The following is a 14,956-nucleotide window of genomic DNA, read 5'->3' on the forward strand; positions in this document are numbered from 1 at the left end:
AAGTCACCATGAAGAGAATGAGAAGGCAAGCCGCAGACTGGTAGATGTATTTCCAAATAATGTCTTGTAATAAAAGACTTGTATCCAAAATATATAAGAACTCTTTCAACAGTGAGACAAAAAAAAAAAAAAAAAAACTAAAAAAAAAAAAGATTTGAATAGACATTTCACGAAAGATGTAAGAAAGGCTAATAAGCATGTGAAAAGATGTTCAACATCATTAGTCATTAGGGAAATGCAAATTAAAGGTCCAGTAAATACCATTTTATACCTACGAGAATGGCTATACTAAAAAAATATATAGTAACAAATATTGGTGAGGATGTGGAGAAACAGAAACCCTCACCCATTGCTAGTGGGCATGTAAAATGGTACAGGGAGTTTCTTAAAAAGCTAAACAGAGATTTACCATACAACCTAGCAATTCTTCACACCCATGAATCAACCCGAGAAAAATGAAGACACCCACACAAAGATTAACATGAGAATGTCCAGAGCAGCTTGTATAATTCCATTTATATGAAATGTCCAGAAAAGGCAAATCTGATGCGACAGAAAAGATAATAGTCATCGCCTGGGGCTGAGGGTGGGAACAGGGAATGACTGAAAACAGCACAAGGAATCTGAAGAAGGCGATGAAAATGTTCTACAACTGGTTTCTGGTGATGATGGTACAATTGAGTAAATTCTCTAACACGGAGAACAGGAGCAATTGCTTAAAATGAGTGAATTTTATGGTATGTAAACTATACCTCAATACAATTATTTTTTTTAGATGACACTTATACAATGTTAGTCATTACAGCATCGTAAGAGCAAAATATTGGAAGCAACTTAAATGTCCATCAGTAGAGCATTGGTTAAATAAAATATAGCGTATCTGTACAATGTGGCTGCATTAAAAAAAAAAGTTCCTTTACTTATTGATATGAAATAATCTTAAGGTTATTTTTTTAAAAAGTTTATTTATCTATTTTGAGAGAGACAGAGAGAGAGAGAGAGGTTGGGGCAGAGAGAGAGAGAGAGAGAGAGAGAGAATCCCAAGCAGGCTTCACGCTGTCAGCACAGAGCCCAACGTGGGGCTTGAACTCATGAACCATGAGATCATAACCTGAGCTGAGATGAAAAGTCAGATGCTCAACTGACTGAGCCACCCAGCTGCATCAATCTTAGGGTTTTATTAGGTGAAAGTGCAAGATGTAGATCGTACGATGCCATTGGTGTGAAAAATAGTGAAAGGGAGAATAACGTGTACTTAAGAGTTTGCTTGTGTATGCCTAGAATACTCTGATTTATAACACCTTATATGAAACTAGTATGTTGTTTTGTCTCTGGAGAGGACAGCTGAATGGCCGGGGATGGAGGTGGAGGGAGACCTTTCATTGCATATTTAAACCAAGTAAATTATGACACATACAAAAAGTAAACAAAAATTAAAACTTTAAAAAATAATATTCAAATAGAAGGGGTTATTAGATCTTTTCAATTTTCTTTTACAGAAAAACTACCTTCCAATAGGTGGCGCTCCTGCAACACCATACATACTATTTTCCTTTAATTTTGTTTGATTTTGAGAAAAATCCAAATTTGTTCTGATGGCCTTTCTTCTCCATTTGTCGCCTTTGGGAAACTTGAATCTAGATTTAGGGCTGAAATTCTCTCAGCTTGGAGTGCTCCAAAACGTATTGCTATGTTCCTGAGACCTATCCAGAAGGGAGGACACCTGGATTGAAAAAAGAAAAATTGAGGTGGGTTCAGAAAACCAAATAATGCTTGGGTCTTGTTTTCCTGATAGGCACTTTTCCTGCTTGATTGAATCAGAACTTCTGATTCATTGATTGGTTGATTGAAAGTTAATAGAGGTCAGTGGTTCTTAACAAAAGGTGATTGTGCCCTGGAGGAGACATTTGAAATATCTGGAGATTAAAAAAAAAAAAAAAAAAGTAAGGTTTATTTATTTTTGAGAGAGAGGGCAAGCGAGCAGGGGAGGGGCAGAAAGAGAGGGGAGACACAGAATCCAAAGCGGGCTCCAGGCTCTGAGCTGTCAACACAGAGTTGGAAGCTTAACCGACTGAGCCACCCAGACGTCCCTATGTGGAGATATTTTTGATTGTTACGGCTGGGGGCACCACTGGCATCTGGCAGATAGAGGCCAGGGATGCTGCTAAAAACCCTACAATGCACAGAGCAGTCCCGCACCACAGAGAATTATTTGTCAGTCACCCACTCTCCCCTAAGCTTTAGAGCTGGTTGGGGAAAGGAGACAGACTTGGCAGCAGTTGGAAGGGCAGGTAAAGGAAAGGTAATTTCTTAGAATTGGTATAGAAGAACACACCTACTTTGAGTCCTGAGTTCAATTTTTCCTCAATTGTTTTCCTTGAAGGTGGCTGTAATGGTCATTTTCCCGATCCTTGAGGGGCTAAAAAGGACAGCACGGTCATAAACTCATCCTTCCTCCCCCTCTCTGAATTAATTTGATGCATATTTATTGAATGCTTTTTCACGTGCAAGCCTTTGGCGTGGGTGCTTCCCTGTCCAGGGGGTGGAGAGAGGACAAGGGGGAAGGGAGGCTCTGTATACAGTTTCTTTGTGTGTCCCTCTCAGTGTGTCCTTCAACTTTTTCTCACTAGATCCTGACCTCAGTCTCTCTCAACCCTTCTTTTTCTTTCATCCGTTCTACTCAAAGGGTAACTATGTAATCATCTGGTATGCCCTAAGTAGTTCCTTATCTGTACGGTATCCTCCAAATAACCTGCCCCCCCCCCTCCAAATTTTACCCCGAATTGTAGCAATGTCTCTTTCATTCCCCCTTCCCTTACCTGGTAGAGCTGGTCATTGGACAACAGAGTCTGCTTGTCCGAAGCTGCACAAAAAATAAACAAAACACTCAAAGTAGAGTGGCTAATAAATTGGGTTCTATTCACACACTAGAGTACTAGCTAGCAGTGAGAATTAGTGAAATACATCTTCATACGAGAATACAGATAGACCTCACAAGCATGTTTTTGAGTGAAAGAAACACACACACGAGTATCTGCTGTATGAGTCCACTGACATAAGGAGTGAAAACAGGCAAAATTAATCAATGCTGTTAGAAGTCAGGAGAGTGCTCACTTTGAGGGCTAGGGAGAGGCCGGAATTGACCACAGAGGGGACTTCTAGGGTGTTGGTAACATTCTCGGTCTTAAACTGGGTGTTGGATTCATGAGTGTGTTTGCTTTGTTTAGCTGTATGCTTGTCACTCATGCATTTTTCTATATGTAGGTTTTACGACAGTGAAGAGTTTTTTAAAAACACAGAGGAAAGGGGCGCCTCGGTGGCGCAGTCGGTTGAGCGTCCGACTTCAGCCAGGTCACGATCTCGCGGTCCCGGAGTTCGAGCTCCGCGTCGGGCTCTGGGCTGATGGCTCGGAGCCTGGAGCCTGTTTCCGATTCTGTGTCTCCCTCTCTCTCTGCCCCTCCCCCGTTCATGCTCTGTCTCTCTCTGTCCCAAAAATAAATAAAAAACGTTGAAAAAAAAACTTAAAAAAAAAAACACGGAGGAAAATCAGAGGGAGGTGGATCTTGTGACAGGCGTGCATGCTGTGAAAAAGCGGTGTGCTTTTCACCCAACTGTGCGCGTCCACAACGCATGCCTACCTCGTCTCTTCTATTGGGTCTGTGTCAGTAGGAAGGAAACTGAGGGTCCTAGGTGGCCTCCTCTCTCATTCAAGAACCTTCTTCTTACCTCTTGACTGGCGAACTCCATCCTGTCCAGCAATGAAGTAGACCCCAACAGCAAGGAAGAAAATGCTGATGATCTCAGCGAAGACAAAGCCGGATACGGTGGCTCTGCTTAGTTCAATGCAGTTCTGACACACTGTGGGGAAAGGGAGGGACAAGGTCCTTCAGGGTGTGAAAGTGGTTCTTCTGAATCTTTTTCTCTTGCCTACAAGTGATAATGCCTATATTTAGGGTTGCAGATCCCTCTGTGCATGGTATGGAAAGGAATTGCCTGGGAGGACGCCTGCACTAAGAATGCAATACTTCTTGATGTCCTTCTATGGCCCAGGTGTCCTGGGGAAGCAAGCCCGTGTAGTCTTACCACCAGGAACTATGTGAAATAGAAGGAAGATCAGATCTTCTTCTCCGTGGTCAACTGCCTTCTACATTTGATTGCCGCTCACCTTATAATCTCCTCTGTCTCCCTAGCTACACCAACTCAGTTTATAGCAGCAAAAGCCGACTGCTCCAATCCGTGGGGGTCCATCCAAAACCAAACCAGGCTTTATAGGACCGGTTATGCTTTTCCAAGAAGATTGGGGGAACTGTGTTGCTATATTCAAAAAGAGGCAAGCTGAGATTAAGAGAGCCAGAACAGTTTCGTGTCTATTTCCATACTCGCCCACCCGGGGCAGGAAGCCCGCCAGAACAGCAAGTACTGATTAATTGTACGACAAACAAACCGAAGGGGATTACATACTTCTGAAATACAGTTGGAGTGTTCTTGAGCGGTTCTCGGATCCTTGACACCAGTATATCCCTCGAGGGTCCTTGATACTGCTTCCCAAATTCTGTATATTTTTATTCTTTTTGTGGGGATTCATTTCCTTCCCATCTTTAAACCATTTGACATCTTTGTCTGGTGACTCACAAGTCAGAAGTACCGAACCATCTTCTCGATCGCTGTTTACTCTTACCACAGGAATTTCTGAAAAGGGAAAAAGCCATGGTCTGTTAAGGGTCTCTCCTCTGGAATTCTCCCTGCCCTGGGGTATCAGGACCAGACCATTACAGCAGTGCTTCTCAAACTTTAATGTGCACATGGATCACATGGGGATCTAGTGAGAATTTCAGGTTCCATTTAGTAGTTCTGGGAAGGGATTGCAATGTGGCATCTCCCAGGTGATGCTAATGCTGTTGGTTCATGAGTCTCACTTTGAATAGGCCGTAGCTGCTAGTGTCCTGTTTCTACTCCAAGAACTAGAGAATGAATCGCTTAGCTATAGGAAAACTGCCTGTTCATGACTGGCCACTCATCTGGAAGGCAACGAGAGATTTGCTATTTATCATTCATCATCCCATCCCTTCCATCACTCACTCCTGTAGGACCACTATGGTAGGAACCATATTTCTATGAGACTTGAGGACAGAAAGAAGCCATGCACCCTACCTTGTTTTGACTGGGCCAGAGTACCTGTAGAGATAGAAGACAGAGAGCGGATTAGCTGGGCATAGAGTCATTCAGATGCCCTGAGGTAGCATTTCCATAGTCATTTGAGGCCAAGATAGAGAGAGATCCTAATCTACGGGAGTGGATGGTATTTATACTTATTTCATTGAAGTGTAGCCTAAATCATCAAATTGAATTCAGGGTGCTGTATAATAATGTGTCTGGTGTTTGTCCTGGATTCCTGGGAGGGAGTTTCTAAAGCCTTGGAATTTCATGAGCGATAGGATTGTCTGTTATTCTTAGTGGGCTTTTGGACCATATATGAGTTTATGCTAATGAGATGACTCAGGATGGGGCTGGTCAAGAACCATGTAATCTAGGACTTTGAGCCCTGGAAGGGAAGGGGGCTGGAGACTGAGTTCCGTCACATGGCCAATTATTCAATCAATTATACCTATGTCATGAAACCCCGATAAAAACTCAGTGCACAGGCACCTGGGTGGCTCAGTCAGTTGAATGTCTGACTCTTGATTTCAGGTTGGGTCATGATCCCAGGGTCGTGAGATTGAGCCTCATGTTAGGCTCCGTGCCGAGCAGGGAGCCTGCTTGAGACTCTCTCTCTCTCCCTCTGCCCCTCTCCCATGCTCACACACTCTCTCTGTCTCAAATAAACAAAATTAAAAAAAAAAACAACAACAAACCAACAACAACCAAAAACCTCAGTGGAACTTCCTTGTTGGTCAACACAATGTATTAGGAGGGTGATGTACTCTGATTCCACAGGGAGAAAGCACAGAAGCTCTGTGTTCAGGGCCCTCTCAGACTTTACTTTATGTGCTTCTTCATGGAAAATCCTGATTTTATTTTTTTATACTAAAACTGTAATAGTAAATGCGGCACTTTCCCGAGTTCCGTGCGTTGTTCTAACATATTATCAAATCTGGGAATCCTCCAGATTTGTACCCCGTGTGTCAGAAGTGTAGGTGGTATGCGAACCTCTGAACTTTGCCTGGAATTTAAAATGAGGGCAGTCTTGTTGGGGACAGTGTGCCCTTAACCTGTGGAGTCTGATATTAACTCTGGATGGTTAGCGTCAGAACGGTACTGCAATATTCATAAGGGTATTGCCTGTGTAGTCTGGAATGCTCTATTTTTTTTAGCAGCTAAAGTTCTGGCCAAACGTGGGGTTACATCAACTAAAGCTCCCCCCTTTAAAAAGTTCTTTTTTAATGTTTGTTTATTTTTGAGACAGAGAGAGACAGAGCATGACTGGGGGAGGGCCAGAGAGAGGGAGACGCAGAATCTGAAGCAGGCTCCAGGCTCTGAGCTGTCAGCACAGAGCCCGATGCGGGGCTTGAACTCATGGACCGCGAGATCATGACCTGAGCTGAAGTTGGACGCTTAACCAACTGAGCCACTCAGGCGCCCCTACCAACTAAAGACCTTTTTAAAGAAATGTTTATTTATTTATTTTGAGAGAGTGAGAGAGAGTGTGAGCAGGGGAGGGGCAGAGAGAGGGAGAGAGAGAGAGGGTCCCAAGCAAGCTCCGTACTAACAGCATGGAGCCCAACCTGGGAGTCAATCCCACGAACTGTGAGATCATGATCTGAGATGAAATCAAGAGACCCTTAACTGACTGAGCCACCCAGCCACCCCTACACTAAGTAAAGACTTTTTAAAGTACGTACTTCTAGAATCCTCAGCCTTGGTGATCCGTTTTTTTGTAGAAACCCTGGATGCCGTAGGGGAGGTAGGTATTCAATAGCCCTCAAATTTGTCTCAAAACTCAGGGTAGTAGAGTTGTATGGTAGATGTACTACAGAGCACTGACACGGGAATTCAACTCAAATGAGTTTAATCCAAACATGAACTAAGCACTGTTACGTACCTGGCATGATTAATCAGGGTGGAAAAAAAAGACTGTAATACAAGAACTAACTTGCTGCTTCCAAAGGGTTTACAATGAAGTAGAAAAAATAAATATGTATGTAATTAATAGAATAGAATTTGTCAATTATCTTTAGTACTTCCATGAGTGCATATGAAAGGGGGTAGAAGCTATTGATTTTGCCCAAGAGTGAGGGACAGGGAAACCTTAACAGAGAAGGTGATGTTTGGCTGGGCCTCAAAGAATGATTAGGAATTCACCGGACAGAGAAGAGCATTCTGGGAAGAAAGAAGAGATGAGCAAAGACACGGGTTGGAAAAGGACAGAGAGATAGTGCGTCTAGATGTAGAGCATGTGATGGGGACAGATAGGGCAGAAGTGAAGTATGATGGGAAAAAAAGGTATGATGGAAACGGTTGGAAGGAGTCAGCTGTTTTAGAACTTCTAGCAGGACTGAACGGATTACTAATAGTACCTAGTACAGTATGTGGAACATGGTCAGAGCTTTACATTTGTTGAATGAATGCATGAATGACTGGATGATTGAATTTAAAAAAAAAGAAAAGCAAGACAAACCGTTAAGAAGATTTCTTGCTAGCCTTTCTTCCTGACCACCTGGTCACCATGGGAGGGACAAAGACGTCCCTCATTCTAACTCAGATTTTATAGGAGAGAGGGTCCACCTGATTGCTGACATCTTTTAATTTTGCTTCTCTGAGTCTTACTCCTTTTTAGGATTTGAGAGCTCATGTAGCCACATTTCCTAGGTTGACTAGTGAACCAACACAGCCCCAGAAAGGAGGCATTGTCCAAGTTCACACAGCTCACTGGTGGCTTGTCTTCTTCAAGTCCCCCGCTCAGCCATCACCCAGCTTGGTTTCAGCAAGTGGCATTGCCTTCCACTTAGTTCACTGAGAATGTAGATGCCGTAATGACCTTCTCTGGCTTCCTTTCCATCTACATGCCTACCCATGACTAAAGCCATCTCCCTTTCTCTTCGTCTCAGATGGTAAGGTTGTCTTCTCTGCATCCTTGAGCCCACTCTTGACTCCATCCTTCCAACATCAACTCCAGGACCTTGGTCTACTATCGTTTCCTTCAGCCTAGAAACGTGCTCAAATTTCTCTCACACTCAAAAATAGTTCATCTTAGACCCTATTTCCTTTTCTACCTACCACTTAAACTCTCCTCATCCAAACATCTTTAAAGAATAGTCTGGGGGTGCCTGGGTGGCTCAGTCGGTTAAGCATCCAACTTCAGCTCAGGTCATGATCTCACAGTCTGTGAGTTCGAGCCCTGCATTGGGCTCTGTGCTGACAGCTCAGAGCCTGGAGCCTGTTTCAGATCCTGTGTCCCGCTCTCTCTCTCTGCCCCTCCCCTGCTCATGCTCTGTCTCTCTCTGTCTCAAAAATAAATAAAAACATTAAAATAAACAAATAAAGAAAGAAAGAAACAAACTGAAAATTCTTGAAAAAAGAAATAAAGAATGGTTTGCGTTTGGTGCACTTTATCACCTGCCCTGTATCTTCTACATGTTTCCATTCAGTTTCCACTCTCATACTACCCCACTGAAACTGTTATAAATCAGGCATGGCCCTCCTTTATTTTGCCAAATTCCACAGATTTAAACTTTTAAATATATTCTATCAGCAGACCTTTCTATAATATTTCATACTCTTGGTGATTCTTTCCTTCTGGAAGCTCTCTACTCCTTTGGTTTTCGATGGTATTGCACTCATCTGGTTATTCCAGCCCTGTGATCATCCTCTTATCTCTTCTTCGAGATGTTTTTCTCTAATGACCCTTTAAAGGTTAATATCTTCTCAGTTCCATCCTCACTCCTCTTCTTTGGGGATCTCACATTGTACTTGTGTGATTTCAACAACTTTTGTGGTTTTAGCCTCCCCCCGGTATGTGGAGAACCATCTCTAGTCCAGATTCCAGGCATTGACCCAGTTCATCTACTTCCTATTGTTTATTTCCAACTGCATATTCATACAGGCACCCTTTACTGCACCTTACATTCAATCTGGTGACACTGAAGCTTCTCCCTCCAGTTAGACTGTAAGCTCACTAGGGCAGAGGTTTTTATTCATCCTTATATCCTTCTAGCCTGTTATGTAATAGGATCTCACTCATATTTGTTGACCAGTTGACCAGCTGAGCAACCGAGTGAGCAAATGCCTTATCGGTCTGTCTGCTCCCTACTCCAGCTCTGCGTTAAGAAACACATACTTTTTCTCTTCAGGTTCCTGCCCTGTGCCCTTTGGGGCTACATTCGACCTAAGATGGCGGCATCCGGGTCCTCTCTCTAGCCCGTAAAGTCCTCTGTTTTCACTTCTGAAGAGACAGGGACCCCGTATCTCTCAAGGGACACTGCTTCTCTCTGGCAAAGAACAGTAAGAGGCTTCATTTTTGCCCTTCCTTCTCGGAATTCTAATGTGATGGCTCTGGTAGGCTTGAGGTTAGAGATCCCAATATTGTTTCCCCCCTAGTGATGATCTCTTCCCCTGAGCCTTCCTCCAGGCTGCCAGAACCCCTTACCTTGAAGAAGAGTGACGGCCAGGATGAGGCCAGCCAGCTGCTTCCCCTGCTCCATGCCAGTCTCTGTCTTGTCCCTCCAGAAGCACTAAGCAACTCCTAGCAGCCAGCTGACCTGTTGAGCAGCTAGTCTGGCTCCGCCCAGCATCCTTCAGGCTGGGGCCCCTGTGAGAAAGCATGAATCTGAGCCTCCACCCTCTACTTGAAATGTGGGCAGAAGGGGGCCTCAGCAGGGCTGCAGGTGCAGATGTATTTTGCTTTTCTGTTAAGGAGTGGAGGATGGCAGGTGGCAAGAGGAAGAGGGAGAGAGTGCTGGATCCCCATTTCAGGGACAGCTTGCACAAGAAAACCCCTTGGGTTCTGGGTAGGAGATGGCCTGGGCCCCTTACTTCGTGAGAGAGGTAAACATCTCTGCCACAACCTGTTGCTAGGATCTCAGCCGGTTGCTTGTTGCTGGCTGCTGTTGCCAGAACTAAGGAAGTTAGGTGGGAACACTCGTGCTCAGGGCTGGAGACCTGAACACAAGCCCGTCTCAGTCCAGGCCCTTGCTCTGGAATTTTTCACTGCTCTTTTGAGACAAGATCATCAACAAAGTGCCTACCTGGAAGAGAATAGGAAGAATAATTGCGAGGGGACAGGCCATATATTTCCAAGGGCCAGAGCCTGAGCAGAGCTTCCAGGATGTTAAGGTTCGTCTCCCTCAGCAGGTCAGTCAGTGAGTCAACAAACACGTACAGAGATCTCGTTACGTGCCGGACATGAGCCAGGTATTGGAGATACAGAAGGGAACCACCAAACCCACGCTATCTCTGCCCTTGGGTAAATTATAGTCCAACTCCGGCAGTGTAGAGAGTTTGGACCCTCATAGGCCTCAGGGGGAAAGAGTCCACCTGTCTCCTGGGGAGGCTCACTCTGCCTGTGGGTCAATCATATTGTTTTTAATAGTTACTTCTTATTGAGCAAATATGATGTGTCAGGCACGATGCAAACCTTTTGTCCAAATCATTATTGTGATACTGAGGGAATTGGGCTCTGAAAAATTCTCTGACTGGCCCAGGCCCTGTGGGTAGGCAGTATTGGAGCCGGGATTCAAATGTCTGGCTGAGGGCGGTGGGGGCGGTTGGTGGTGGTTCCAAAGCCCAGCCTCCTACTGGTGGGAAGCTACTTAGTCTGGTATCCCAGGCTGCTCGAGGAGGACCTTGGGCAAGGTCCCAAGAGAGCCCAGCGGTGGGAGGAACCTTCTGGGATGGCTTATGGGATGGGGCTCACGGCTTTTCTCCAGTGTTTTGAGAGCTGGCGGTTTTCAGGTGGTGAGTAAATGCAGTTATTCTGTCGACAGAAATTCTGCAATTGTTGTTTTTCACCAGTGACGCAGGAAAGAACATTCTAAATCTCCTTTTACTTCCTGGAGGTCTAGGCAACCTTTTTCATAGTCTCTACTCTCCCTCCCACCTCATCCCCAAGCTCACTGCTTGGAGAAAGAGCAATTCACACCTGCTTCTTTCCTACCCCACCCCCAGTCTACCCCTACCCTGACAGTTTCCCATCACCAACGGCAGAGAGCAGAGAAATAGGCGTTTTCTAGTTCCTCCCCCACCCCTTTACTTTTTCCGGGTACCCGTGAGTCGGTTGGGGGAGGGCATCCTCTCTCACCCTGGCCGCTCATTCTGAGACCCGGGGCTGTCTGCTGAATGAATTCTGCCGGAAAATGGAACACTCCAGTTTTCTGGCCGGCCTGATACTGTCTGTCCTTCTCTCCCAAGGTAAGGCTTCTCCAGGTGGTGGGGGCATCTTGGGGAAGGGACCTCAGGGACCTTGGAGAACGTCCCTCCCTTGGAGAGGGACGTTACCACCTGGAGGGAGCTCCACTTGAAAGTCCTTCTCAATGCTAGCTTCAAGTCACAAGGCAGAGCTGTCAGGAGAGCAGGGTTGGGATACAGCCCAGGGCTTGGGTTTGGGAGACAGGCTCTTGGCTTTGACGGACTCTAGGTAGGCATGCATGTTGCCCTTGAATGTCTTTTTAAAGGCCTTAGGCCAGAGATCTCTGCAGGAAATGCTGTGGTCTGCAGGGGTCTGAGCCTGGGCTGGTAAGGGAGCACTATTCCTTCTAGGGCAGAGGGTCTCTGGGGTCTAGGGCTCTTACTCATTTGGCCATCATTTGTCACCACCAAGAGCCATGCATGACCCAGCACTCAGGGGAAAGTTAAAGAGAAAGTTAGCTTTAGGTTGAACAGGAAGGAGGGCAGATTTAGGGTGGTAGGCTCATCAACTCATTTGTTTGCCTGGTTTTAAAACCGATAGTCCCTTGTTCCAGAAACTGTCTCAGCCTCAGGCAAACTGGGACTAACGCTTTGGGACATCCAGGATTTCCACTGGAAACAGGTTCCCCGTGGGAGACACGACTGACTGTAGGATGTGAAGCATCTGACGTGCCTGTATCTCCCTGAGCGAGTGCACACGCATGTATCATCCTGGCCTGCTTGAGAGGCATGAGAAACAGCCCTTTTGGGGGATTTTCTTGAGGATGCTCTTGTATTCAAACGGGTACCTGAATATGAAGTTCAGGGAAAAATCTGGATTCCACTTTCCCCGGGGATTGGAGATACAGATTCTAGGGCCTCTGTGGGCTGTGGACATGCTCTCAGTCAAAGCAATTCAGGGGATCTAGAAAGACGCTGTACATACGCCTCCCGCCTTTAAACTCCCTACAAGACTTGACTTGTATGGAGCCCCACGAATGAATTTGATAAAACTATTTTTCTGTTCCCCTCCCCCTAAGCAAGGGTAGAAAACCTAAAAATCTTTACATGGCATTTGCCCTGGGTCTCCTTCTGGATCACTGGGCTGGTAATTCATACTAGCTTCTCCCCTTGCCCAGGTCGACTTCTCCTTGTCCCCTATTTGTTCCTTGTAATTCTAGAAGTTTTGTTGGGGAACAAATGTAGACATCTTCAGCTGAGGAACCCTCTTCTGCCTTTCATGTTTCTCGGGTGCTTCCGCAGCCTACGCTCCCCTCCGACTTCCTTTTATTTATTTATTTTTAATGTTTATGTATTTTTGAGAGAGTGTGACTGGGGGAGGTGCGGGGGCGGTGGACAGAGGGTCTGAAGCAGGCTCTGTGAGGACAGCAGAGAGCCAGGCAGGGCTCGAACTCCCGAACTGCGCGATCATGACCTGAGCCAAAATCAAAGGCTCAACCAGCTGAACCACCCAGATGCCCTGAAAGTGGTCCTTTTTAAGTATAAGCCTCAGCAGAATAAGGCATCTGCTGGAGATCAAACAGCTGACTTGAATCATGGTATTCCCCCCCTCCCCCAAGTGAGTCCCTACAAGATATCCGTGGAGGAACTGGAGGACAAGGTGTTGCTGAGTTGTAACACCAGCATCATATGGATGGAGGGAACGATGGGAACGCTATTTCGCAACGATACAAATCTGGACCTGGGAAAACGCATCCTGGACCCACGAGGAGTGTATACGTGCAAGAGGCCAGACGAACAAGACAAGATACCTTACACGCAAGTATATTATCGAAGTATGTGCCTTCTGGGCCCTTGGGGTTGAAATGGGTGGGACCTCTGGCTATGAGAACTTCAGAGCCAGAGGGGACTATAGTGGACCAATCTGTTCTCCAAACAAACTGGGCTCACTCTTGTAATGGTATAAGCCAGGCTTTGGAGCCCTCGGAGTGAGAAAGAGCTTAGCTGGTGGAAAAACAAAACAAAACAAAACAAAACAAAACAGTAGGGGCTTGTGACTCAAGCAGTAGAGGTTTGGTTGGGAGAAAGGTTTGGCCTACCGCCTTGTTTACGTTCCTACAAAGCTGACATTACTTCTTGGCTCTTCTCAGGGATTCCTGGGGATAAAGGGCACAGGTGGATGTAGCCAGGGCATCAGCAGGCCTTTCTCCAAGGGTCTTACTGACGTTTGGGTCTTGGTGTGAGAGATCCCAGGGCCGCCCTAGGGAGGCAGAGATGCTTCCCTGGTCTTGAAGGCTCCCCTTCCCCCTCAGTGTGTCAGAACTGTGTGGAACTGGACTCAGGCACCCTAGCCACCATCATCATCATGGACATAATCGCCACTCTTTTCCTCGCTTTGGGGGTCTATTGCTTTGCGGGATATGAGACTGGAAGGCTCTCTAAGGGTAAGTGGACGGGACAAAGTGTGTGTGCATGTGTGCACGCTTATGTCGTGGGTGTGAGTGTGCCCCTGCGAAGCATGGGGCTGGCAGTGGGTTGTGTCTCATCTGGGAGCCGCTCTTGCAATCTCCCAGTGACTCCTAAACCTGGTTCTGGGAAGACCTGTGCCCATCTCGCTCACGCGGACTTCTGAGGATGCCACCAGCTGCGGTCGTCCTGCAGGGTGCGTGGGGTTTCACTGTCCCATCCTCCTAGGCCCCGGATGACTCTTTTTCCCTGGTTCTTCTAGCCGCTGACACTCAAGCTCTCCTGGGAAATGACCAGCTCTATCAGGTGAGCCCTGAGGGGGAGGAGCCATGAATGGGGGGTGGGGGGGACGGGAGGGGACATGAATGGATGTGAATGGATGAAGGGTCCTGGTGGGGAACTCATCACAGGGGATGTGGGGGCTGGAAAACTCAGGCAGGAGCTCCCATCTCTGGGGTCTGCTGGGGTCCTCTCTGGGAGAATCCTGACTCTGCCTGCCTCACTGTTCCCCCTTCTCACCTCCTAGCCCCTGCGAGATCGGAATGATGCTCAGTACAGTCATCTTGGTGAAAACTGGCCTCGGAAGAAGTGAACCGGAGACCGGTGGCTTATAGGAGTATCAGCTACATCGACTGCACTTCCTTTCCTTGTTCAGCCAATAAAAATGTCTTCTCTCCCTCAGCAGGTGCCTGGACTTTTCAAGACTGCCGGGCAAGGCACGGGAGTTGTCCTGCCTCAGTTGGGCCCTTGCCCTCCCTGGCCACCTGTGTCCTTCCTTCACTGCTTCCATTCCTCTGCCCCAGACGGACCGTGTGACGGGCACTCTCCCACCCCCACCTGGCCCACTGGTGCTTGCTGCTCGGTGGGCTCCCTGGATGCAGGGCTACTTGTTGCCTCCGGCCCCCTAGTGCAACCCCTTAAAGGCCTTGGCTTTCTCACCACAGCCGAGGGCGGGCTGCTATGTTTAGAGACTCAGCCACACAGAAGTTTCCATGACATCGTAAGCAGAGGAGGTGGGAACATCAAGGGCCCAGGAGACCATTTCTTATCAAGATGTGGAGGTTTCTACGTAGGTCTGCTCAGGACCCTTTCTTTCCTCCTGTATAGAAGATACCATTCACCTTCCTCTTCTCAGAACCTGTCCCCGTCCCACCCCTGCCTTCTGCATCACAAAGTAACATCAGAAGCTCATCAGCAATCCAAATGCGTT

The 14,956-nt window shown here is 46.7% G+C and overlaps 2 protein-coding genes across 6 annotated transcripts; one reads left to right on the forward strand and one right to left on the reverse strand.

Annotated features, from left to right (window-relative positions):
- Nucleotides 1–495: 495 nt before the first annotated feature.
- LOC106966124 (T-cell surface glycoprotein CD3 gamma chain) lies at nucleotides 496–9,768 on the reverse strand. 4 transcript variants are annotated; one of them, XM_015062215.3, is made up of 7 exons: nucleotides 9,584–9,768; nucleotides 5,152–5,175; nucleotides 4,462–4,689; nucleotides 3,727–3,858; nucleotides 2,820–2,863; nucleotides 2,340–2,419; nucleotides 496–1,723 (listed from the first exon to the last, which is right to left on the reverse strand). In XM_015062215.3, the coding sequence occupies exons 1-6, from the start codon at nucleotides 9,636–9,638 to the stop codon at nucleotides 2,354–2,356; spliced, it is 549 nt and encodes a 182-aa protein (XP_014917701.1). In that variant the 5' UTR covers nucleotides 9,639–9,768; the 3' UTR covers nucleotides 496–1,723; nucleotides 2,340–2,353. The 4 variants fall into 4 exon arrangements, with proteins under 4 accessions (XP_014917701.1, XP_014917693.1, XP_014917707.1 ...); XM_015062207.3 differs by having other exon boundaries at nucleotides 496–1,916; XM_015062221.3 differs by having other exon boundaries at nucleotides 2,336–2,419.
- Nucleotides 9,769–10,960: 1,192 nt separating this feature from the next.
- On the forward strand, nucleotides 10,961–14,956 carry LOC106966153 (T-cell surface glycoprotein CD3 delta chain). 2 transcript variants are annotated; one of them, XM_015062233.3, is made up of 5 exons: nucleotides 11,025–11,343; nucleotides 12,900–13,115; nucleotides 13,593–13,724; nucleotides 14,009–14,052; nucleotides 14,273–14,956. In XM_015062233.3, the coding sequence occupies exons 1-5, from the start codon at nucleotides 11,289–11,291 to the stop codon at nucleotides 14,336–14,338; spliced, it is 513 nt and encodes a 170-aa protein (XP_014917719.1). In that variant the 5' UTR covers nucleotides 11,025–11,288; the 3' UTR covers nucleotides 14,339–14,956. The 2 variants fall into 2 exon arrangements, with proteins under 2 accessions (XP_014917729.1, XP_014917719.1); XM_015062243.3 differs by lacking the exon at nucleotides 13,593–13,724 and having other exon boundaries at nucleotides 10,961–11,343.

This window comes from Acinonyx jubatus, chromosome D1, assembly GCF_027475565.1.
Source record: "Acinonyx jubatus isolate Ajub_Pintada_27869175 chromosome D1, VMU_Ajub_asm_v1.0, whole genome shotgun sequence".
Taxonomy (NCBI): Eukaryota; Metazoa; Chordata; class Mammalia; order Carnivora; family Felidae; genus Acinonyx; species Acinonyx jubatus.

Bases quoted from the DNA above. Each gene is read 5' to 3' on its own strand.
- LOC106966153 (XM_015062233.3), top strand. From the start codon at position 11,289: ATGGAACACTCCAGTTTTCTGGCCGGCCTGATACTGTCTGTCCTTCTC. The intron at 13,725-14,008 runs GTAAGTGGACGG...TGGTTCTTCTAG, and splicing joins GACTGGAAGGCTCTCTAAGG to CCGCTGACACTCAAGCTCTC. The intron at 14,053-14,272 runs GTGAGCCCTGAG...CTCACCTCCTAG, and splicing joins GAAATGACCAGCTCTATCAG to CCCCTGCGAGATCGGAATGA.
- LOC106966124 (XM_015062215.3), bottom strand. From the start codon at position 9,638: ATGGAGCAGGGGAAGCAGCTGGCTGGCCTCATCCTGGCCGTCACTCTT. The intron at 5,176-9,583 runs GTAAGGGGTTCT...CTATCTCTACAG, and splicing joins GGCCGTCACTCTTCTTCAAG to GTACTCTGGCCCAGTCAAAA. The intron at 4,690-5,151 runs GTAGGGTGCATG...TTCCCTTTTCAG, and splicing joins TCTGGCCCAGTCAAAACAAG to AAATTCCTGTGGTAAGAGTA.